Source organism: Nanorana parkeri, unplaced genomic scaffold, assembly GCF_000935625.1.
Source record: "Nanorana parkeri isolate BGI_ZX_2015 unplaced genomic scaffold, ASM93562v1 scaffold479, whole genome shotgun sequence".
In the NCBI taxonomy this organism is placed as follows: Eukaryota; Metazoa; Chordata; class Amphibia; order Anura; family Dicroglossidae; genus Nanorana; species Nanorana parkeri.
The window spans coordinates 787,680-796,779 of NW_017306747.1; the positions used below are offsets into that span (position 1 = coordinate 787,680).

The 9,100-nt window shown below is 45.5% G+C and overlaps 1 protein-coding gene across 1 annotated transcript in view; it reads left to right on the forward strand.

Annotated features, from left to right (window-relative positions):
- The first annotated feature begins 6,022 nt into the window (after positions 1-6,022).
- Positions 6,023-9,100, forward strand: part of PRR36 (proline rich 36) — a 9,545-nt gene continuing 6,467 nt past the window's right edge. The window contains exon 1 of the mRNA XM_018560814.1: positions 6,023-6,863. Coding sequence (XP_018416316.1) covers positions 6,023-6,863 — 841 coding nt within the window. The remainder of the gene's footprint in view (positions 6,864-9,100) is intronic.

Here is a 9,100-nt window from a genome sequence, read left to right on the forward strand (position 1 = left end):
TTATGGGGGGGGGTGTTTTTCAGGGGTTGGGCTTGGCCCCTTAGTTCCAGTGAAGGGAACTCTTAAGGCATCAGCACACCAAGATATTTTGGATGATTTCATGCTCCCAACTTTGTGGGAAGAGTTTGGGGATGTCCCCTTCCTGTTCCAACATGACCGTGCACCAGTGCACAAAGCAAGGTCCATAAAGACATGGGTGGGGGAGTTTGGGGGGGAGGAACATGACTGGCCTGCACAGAGTCCTGACCTCAACCCCATAGAACACCTTTGGGATGAATTAGAGCGGAGTCTGCGAGCCCGGCCTTCTCCCCCAACATCAGTACCTGACCTCACAAATGGTCCAACATTCCCATAGACACAATCCTCAACCTTGTGGATGCCTTTCCCAGAAGAGGGGAAGCTGTTATAGCGGCAAAGGGCGGAGCCAACTCAATATTAAACCCTACGGGCTAAGACTGGGATGCCATTAAAGTTCATGTGCGTGCAAAGGCGTTCCAATACTTTTGGCAATATAGTGTATATAAAGCCCACGTGAAACTGAGGTGTCAATCTGTAGTCGAGTTTCAACCATTTTTAAAAGCAGAGACTCCAATGGGGAAATTTACCCAAAGTAGTTTATGTAGCCGCTCCTTCCCATTAGGAAGATATCACTATTCTGTAGACAATTCTCCATTTATTTGTTTATGCTTCATATTTATTTTGTAATGCGTATTCTTTATTTTACAGGACAGCAGCTGCTTCTCCTAACAAACCCAGATCATTAACACAAAAAGGTAAGTATTCATAATTTCCACTGTCCCTTACAGGGTTGTAACTACAGGTCACGGGGCCCCATAGCAAAAATGTGATGGGACCCCCTGATGACCTCTCTATGAGCTGCAAGTAACGATGCCAAGATCCCAAAGACTCTTCTTGTGTATCTGAAGTTGTCTCTACACTGTAGACTTTACAGGGGGATTAGGGTTGTCATCAACTGCAACCACTCCAACCCTTAATCATACGGTAGTGTATTATCTTCTCATGTTCTTAATTTGCCTAAACAACCTAATGGGGCCCCCTTCAGCCCCAAGGCCCCATAGCAGCCGCTATGGCTATAGTTACGCCACTGGTCCCTTATGCCCCCCCAAATCCACTGTGGATGATGGTGGGGTCATAGGTATAGGTAGACAAGCTGCGGATCCTGTAGCACACTCATGGAGTGGAAGAGGCTTCTTACTTCCTGTATGGAGCCAAAATGTTGAAATGAAGGAGGAGTGTAGACTAGAAATGGTATTGAGCCCCTACAGTTGCATGCATTCGGTGCGGAGGTTAAAATACCTAATCAGAGGTGGCCATAACTATACATAGCCATCGTTATTGCAGAGATGGCTTTTTGTGGTGTAAACAATGAATAAGAAACATGTAATATAGGTTATGTAAAAAAGAAAAATGTTATTATAGACCCAAAATAAAAAATGGTGCCTATGTTGCCTATAGGAACCAACTCAGGTCATTTCCGTATCACAAGATGAAGTGGAAAAGGAAATTCTGCCGACTATGGACAGTGCAGTTTGTTTCAGAGCACAGGTTCAATCATACTTGGGCTTTTCTTTCCTCGAGCATTGCAAAATCCCCCTTTTGTAAGCCCTCTTCTTCTCTTTCAGATCCAGCATCTCCAGTCAAACCTCCCGGGAGCCAAATAACTCGCCAGCAGACCAGGGATAAGGGGACTCAGCAGTCTCCGCTGCTGGCGGATTCAAAAGCCGAAGCTGGCAAGAAGAATGTGGAGGGTGCTCAGCCAGGCAAACCTAAAGCCGAAGGAAGAAACTCTACACCCACACGGCAGAACGGTGCTGCTAAAAAGGACGTGGGAAGACTGACGCAGCATGGGATAGTGCCAAAAGATAAGACGCTGTGCCTTCAACCAGGAATTAGTGGGTCTGGGCCAACAAAACCTCTATTGTCTTCATCCAGCCCGACAAAGCCCGTGAAGATGCCATTAACCCTGAATAAACCAGCGAAGAGCGTGCCTGCACCAGATAAGCCTGTTACCACTTCACCTTTACCAGCTGCTAAAATCAAACCTTCATCACCCAAGTTGACTAATACAACCTCGCCTATTACTAAAGCAGTTAAAACCGCCTCTCCCTTGGCTAAGACCCCAAGATTGACTTCAGTGCCAACCAAAGCATCAACTCCTACTTCAGCAGGTAATCCAATGAATGCCACATCATCTCCAGCAAAATCAAGCAAGGCCCCTCTGGTTAAACCATTAAACAGCCCATCTGCAGCCAACCAAGCTAAGCTGGGAAAGCAAACAACTGTAAAGACTAAACAGCCTTCTGCACTAAATAAACCAACAAACCGCTCATCTGCAACATCTAAACCAGCCACAGCGACTGGTAAACCTGTGAATGAAAAGCGTCCTGTACCCAAACCAGTCAAGACTGCGGAGTCCCAGCAGGTGATTAATCCACAAAAGCTGGACAGTTCTGAAACGAATGTAAATGTTGTTGAAGTGATACATGCTCAGGCAGAACAAAAGGATACATGTCCTGCACCAGTTATCGAGAGCAAGGTCCCAGAAAATACTGCTGAATCAGCAGAAGGGCTATTACGTGATGCTCAATCAACATTAGAGCCTTGCACGGTGGTGTCCACTGAATTGCCAACGGAATCATGTCCCGTAGATTCAGAGATGCAACAGTCAGGATCTTTGGATCAGTGCGAGAAGTCTTTGAAGGATCTCAACAACCACATAAAAAAAGGAGGAATCCATTCAAATCTGGCCGCAGTAAGAAGCCCTTCAGATGAAGACAAGGTAACACCAGCAGAAGTTAATAGAACAATTGAACTTTCACATGAAGCTCTTAAACCATCTAAAGAACCGAGAGAGGAACTGTTGGAACCAGTTAACTCCTTGGAAAAAGACATCCAGTCTCCACTGAGATCATTACAAGAAGAAACATCATCTTCTCTGGAACTAACAAAAACACTTACAGAACTAGCGAGTCCCTCGGAGAAAGAAGTGAAACTTCCACTGGAATCTCTGCAGCATGAATTGAGTTCTCCTCCCTTGGAATTATCAGAAATGTTGATGGATCAGAGAAACCTGCCAGAGGAAAAAGTGAAAACCCCTGTGGAGGTATCACAGGAAGAATCAATTCCGCCATTAGTGGAAGAGCTGGAAACACCAGTAACATTTTTGGAGCAAAGCGTAACATGCCCGGTGGATTCAGACGGTAATTTCAGTAACAAAGTGCCAACTCCAGAAGAATCGTTAGAGAAAGAATTGCCATCCCCAGTCGAATTCACTGAACCTTCACATGTAGAAGAAACATTTTCATCTGAAATTGATATCATTTTACAAGAAGAACTGCACGACCCAGCGCAGTGTACTCATCACTCAAAAGAAGAAGTGGAGCTTCTTGAAAAAGCAACACCTCGTGTGCATGAAGACACGGCCTTTGGGGAAGAAGAGGGGTGTCCACGAAAACCTTCAGTGGAAGAAATATATTCCCCAGTGGAGCATGCTGAACCATCCGAGGAAATGCAGACATCATCTTTGGAACAGGTCACACCTTTGGAGGAAGGAGTAGAACTATCAGAGGATGAAGTAGGATTTGTAGATGAACCAAACCCAACTTTTAAAGAAAAAGGAAGCACTTCACTGAGATATTCAGAACAATCTGTAACGCTGCCTTCAGATTTCTGCAAACCCATAGAAATCCAGTTGACATCATCCATGGAGGAGGTCACTCCATCAGATGAAGAAATGGAACTGTCTAAAGCAGAAGATGAGAGTTTGCAGGAACAAATATTAAGCTCAGAACAGTTATATCGAGAAGACAGGAAATCTTTAACTGACCTAGATAAGGCATCGGAAGGAGTAATGACTAGTTCAGTGGAAGCAGATGAAGAATTACAGGAAGAGACCATAGTAAGAGAAGAACCTGAACAACTAAGCGTCAACCTCCCAGTAGAATCTGCCAAAACTTTAGATGAACTGCTACAATCACCAGCTAAACCAGCAGATAATGATAAAGAAAATCTCACAAGCAAAATAACATTTCCAGAACAATCACACTCTCCTGTAATGTTATTAGAGTTAGTTACATATCTAGAGGGTCTTGAGGGCTCTAAAGATGACACACAACAGCACAAGGTACAGTCAACATCAGAAAGCCGCATAGAAGACGCAGAAATAGAACTCATCAAGCCTGCAAAGGCGCAAGAAGAGACAGCGTTATTCAAACCATCTCTAGCAAACTATCCAGATGATGAGGATAATTCTACGACAGAGCTAGCTGGGTATGAATCAGAAACTGGTAGCGATTTTGTGTTGGAATCAGATGAACATTGTGAAGAAGGTGTCCATAGAACAAACCGGTATTCTGAACGATTGCCAGGAGAGCTATTGATTGAAACAAGGAAGGATGAAGCAGAAACTAACGACAACTCTGCTGACTTGAAGGTGTCTGACAAAACGGCAAATATGACGCACGCATCAGTAAAAGAGCCAGCGGGGCCTCCTAATACAGAGAGAAAACAACTGGACTCAGCAGAAATTGAAACCGATTATATGTGTCCTCCAATAACTCTAGAGAAACCCGGCGTCAACTCTATATTGTTCCCAGAGGAACCATTAGCATCTGTGAAGCAGTCTGAAATGGCCTTGTTGGAGTCAGATTGCTATTTAGTGGAAGCACCAAAAACGTCATTAGAGCCACCGAAACATGCAAATCATGCAGAAGAGGCTACGGCTTCGTCAATATGTGAATTAATGGGATCACCTGGGGATCTGGTAATGGCCCCAGTCGCTGCAGAGTGTCAGGCAGCAGAAATAACAGCATCTCAATTCACAGAATGCCCAGAGAGTGCAGAAATAGGACAAGTACATAGCATCTCTACATCATATTGCTTACCAACTCACCAGGGTAATGTCCTGTTGGAATCGCTTGAGCCAATTACTATAATTGAGACTGCTAAGAAATCTGAGGAGGACCATGATATTGGCATGCAGGAGCCTGTGGACACTGCCACCATACAGCTCTTGGGAGAATCAGGAATCTGTCAAACCTTCGAAGACCAAAGGGAGCCTATCAACTTAGTAACTATGCCCGTGGTGGAGCAAAAGGAACCTGCTGATTTATTAACTATGCTCGTGGAAGAGGGAAATGGACCTAATGATTTAATAACTGTACCTGTAGACGAAGAAAAGGTAGCTAATGATTTAATAACTGTTCCTGTGGAGGAGCAAGAGGAACCTATCAATTTAATAACTATGCCTATGGAAGAAGAAAATGAACCCAATGATTTAGTAACTGTACCTGTAGAGGAGCAAGAGGAACCTATCAATTTAATAACCATACCCATGGTAGAGCAAAAGGATTCTATTCATTTAATAACTACGCCTATGGAAGAGGAAAGGGTACCTACTGATATAATAACCATGTATATGGAAAAGGAAAATGAACCTATTGATATAATGACTGTGCCTGTAGAAGATGAAGAGGAACCTACTGATGTAATAACTATATGTGTGGAAGAGGAAAAGGAACCTATTGATATAATTACTATGCCTGTGGAAGAGGAAGAGGAACCCACTGATGTAATAACTATATCTATGGAAGAGGAAAATAAACCTACTCATATAACTGTGCCTTTGGAAGAGGAAATAGAACCTATTGATATGACTACCGTGCCTGTAGAAGAGGAAAAGGAAGCTAAGGATTTAAGAAGGACCCCTGTGGTGGAGCAGAAAGGACCTATTGATGTAATAACTATGCATGTGGCAACACGAATAGAAACATGTTACCCATTAGATCAAACTGGACTAACATTAGCAGACTTGGTCACAAATGAACAGGAGTTGGTAGAGGTGGAGCCATTCGCCTATACCGCAGATTCACAACATTTACCACTTATATCATTGGCTGAGACAGAGTCCCCAGAAGTTCTACATCCAGCAGAAGCATGGAGCCCATCTATAAATAACACTGAATTCGACAACTCTCCAACAGCCAACATAAGAGAGCCAAACATGCCTATTGTGTTACTAGGTGATGATCATCTACAGCAAGACAAGGCTGTCACTGCTTTTTCTCTTTCAGAGCCAACTGTGAACCCAGCAGAAGCCACAGTAACTACTGCAGAGTCGATAACCTTTTCAGATGAAGGGATCAAAGGAACCATTCATGCTGTATCAGGTGAAAACCAACATGAGGTTGATAACAAACCCGATTTGCCTATGCGTCCTACAGAACCAGTAGATTCCGGAGCCTCCTGTCAGAAGTCAGAGAAAGAACAATGGGTGCTTGTGCAGAAAGAGGAACTTGCTGATTTTAAGGAAGAGACCGAAGATAAACCACAAAGGCCAGCCAGCCTAAATCAAGAGGGAGATAACCAAGAGGAACCTAAGGCGGAGGAGGAGGCAGGAGAAAGGGCCTCGGTGTGCAGCACACTAAGTGACCCCCAACTGGCAGGAAAAAGCAGTAGCGAGACCAGTACTCCCGAAGAACTTAGAACCTATGAAGATTCCAGTTCCGGAGTGGAATCCCACTCAGACGATGTAGCTACGTCGCCACAAACCACACTCACCCCTGACCCGGATCTAGGTATCCACATGGGTCAGGAAGAAGGGTCAGACACGCCGGCAGGAACGCCAGCCTCAAAGGTCAAGGGGGCGCCTCATCCTCTCCAGAATGCCAGCCTCGAGGAGCTCTCTGAAGGGACTTCTCTTTCTTTTAGTGTCATTAAAACCCCGGAGGAGAAGGAAGTGGCCCACAAAATGGAAGTGACTGGCTTCACGTGCCCCCCGGTGTCACCCGTCTCCAGAGAACAAAGATGTGAGGAGAGAGCAGAAGAAAGAGGTCCCCTGAGAGGTAATGATGACTGACTGTGTAATGTGTGGAGTAAAGATCTACTGCAATTCTAAGAAGACCGGAGGGGGATTGTTTCAGAGTTAGTAGGGTGGGATACCAGAAACCTGACACAGGGGTGGAGGAGTCAGACTAGCAACCAAGCATCCAGTATATTAGAATAATAACGCCACATATCACTTCATCTGTCTGTCGCCCGATGTCTCTTATTCCCATTCCCCCCGAATCCACGTTCTCTTTCCTTCCAGCTCCCCTCATACCTTCTCCCCCATTAGCTCTTACTGTTTTCATTGAGTATACAGTTTATCTGTTTTTCTTTTTTTTTTTATTATCTACAAATGTTATAATAAACATTGATTTATTTTGTACAATCGGTGACCTCTGTTTTTATTTAAGCATGTGCCATTTGTGGGTTGTTGTTGTTGTTTTTTTATTTCAGTGGCGTGATCCGTTTAACGTCATTCACGTGTCACTTGTGTGTAGCTGGAGTGCAGTCATGTGGTACGTGTCGTGTAAATGTTGTATTTGTGTTTATTACTTTGTGGGCCTGAATGTTCTTCTTCATGCAGTTTTGTATGCAGAGTGGTGTGGGGTTTTTTTTTGTGTGTGTGTGTGTGTTTAAAAGAGACCCTGCCACCAGATTAAACTTCTAAATGTGACGTGCTAAAAATCGTAATACTGTACATACTTGTGTACCCAATTATTTTTTATTTGATCATTCCTTTATTAATTAGGAGCAATGCAAAGAACCACTTGAGTCCCCCGAGCCTTTTGCTGCCTTAAAGGAGAACTATGGGGTTAGGGCTTTTCCCCATAGTTCTCCTTAGGGTAACGGGAGGACACAAACTAGCGTCCTCCCGTTACCCTAAGCTCAGTATATAGGGAGCTACAGCTCGCGGTATACTGAGACGCCACAGCTGGAGCAGATCCCGACATCGATGTCGAGATCCGCCCAGCTGCATGACTGACAGCTGGCTCTGCCTATCTAGAGGCAGAGCCAGCTGTACCCGCCCCCTCCCCCGTCCGTTCCGCCAGTCAGCGCTGGCGGATCGGAGCGGGGAGGGGGGAATCCAGCCCCTCCCCTGTCACGGCAGAGAGCCGTGACAGGATTGAGAGGTGAGCGAACGCCGGTATGTGTTCACTCACCTCCCGATCTACTGAGCCGACCTGTGACAGTCTCATTGTCACAGGTCGGCTAGAACTATGAAGTGAGTGATAAGCACTCGCCTCATAGTTCTAAGCATTGTGTTTACGCTGAGCTGCTTACATGGGCTCCTGTAGAGCGCTGCCTAGCAAGATCTGATTGATTCAGCTCCTGGGCTTGGTGCTGGATGTCGGTTGTTACTGACAGCTGCCTGTTCCAGCACATGTGACCACTGGGACCCGCAGGAGCCACTGAGTCAAGGCGCCCCTTTTGTGCTTACTTCCTAGATTCTTAGCTTTCCCGGCTTCTTTGGGGCAGCGTCCTGCAATGTGCCTGAGAGGATTTCCCACTGGGGATTGACAGTCCGTGGCGCTTCATTGTTTTTATTTTGCCATTTTAAAGTGGCACTGAGACAAATAGCCATTGTCCATTGCACTTGGGACTCAAATGGTTCAACTCTTCTGGGAGGTGTCAGCTCCTACCCCCATGCCATTTTGCAGCTCCCAGCTAAGCACTGAGGTTGACAGTGGGAACCAACTTGTGGACAGCTGTAATGGAAGCGCTGTCCTAATGCAGCACAGACCGCTCCAGAGGGAATCATTACAGGTAGGCAGGTCCTGCTATCAGCACAATGCTCTGGCAGAATCAGCCGAGAGCTGCAGTCCCCATAGCACACAAGAGTCTCTCTGGAGCTGCATGCACTTGGGCTCCCTGCAAAAGTAATACAATCTGATTGGGCCGAGTCACTTTTAGTCCACTTTTTCAGAGTAAGTAGCAGGAATGGGGCCTCAGTAGAGGAGGAACCGCTGCTATGGAATGACAGGGAGCAGCAGCTTCTGATAGCGGGAGCAGCTTGCAGATGGCTGTAACAACAGAGAGAGTCTCTTTGGAGTAGTCCGGGTCACACGACTACAGCTGTCTGCAAGTAGCTCATGTTGGCAACCAAGACACGGTGGCATCTGGAAGGATCCGACACTCACAAACTCAAAAAAAAACAATGGGGTGCACAAGTATGGATTATTTTTACAGTATAAAGGGTTTATATTTAGAAGTGTCACCTAGTATTGTGGTCTGTAAGTGAACCAAGACTGCCCCC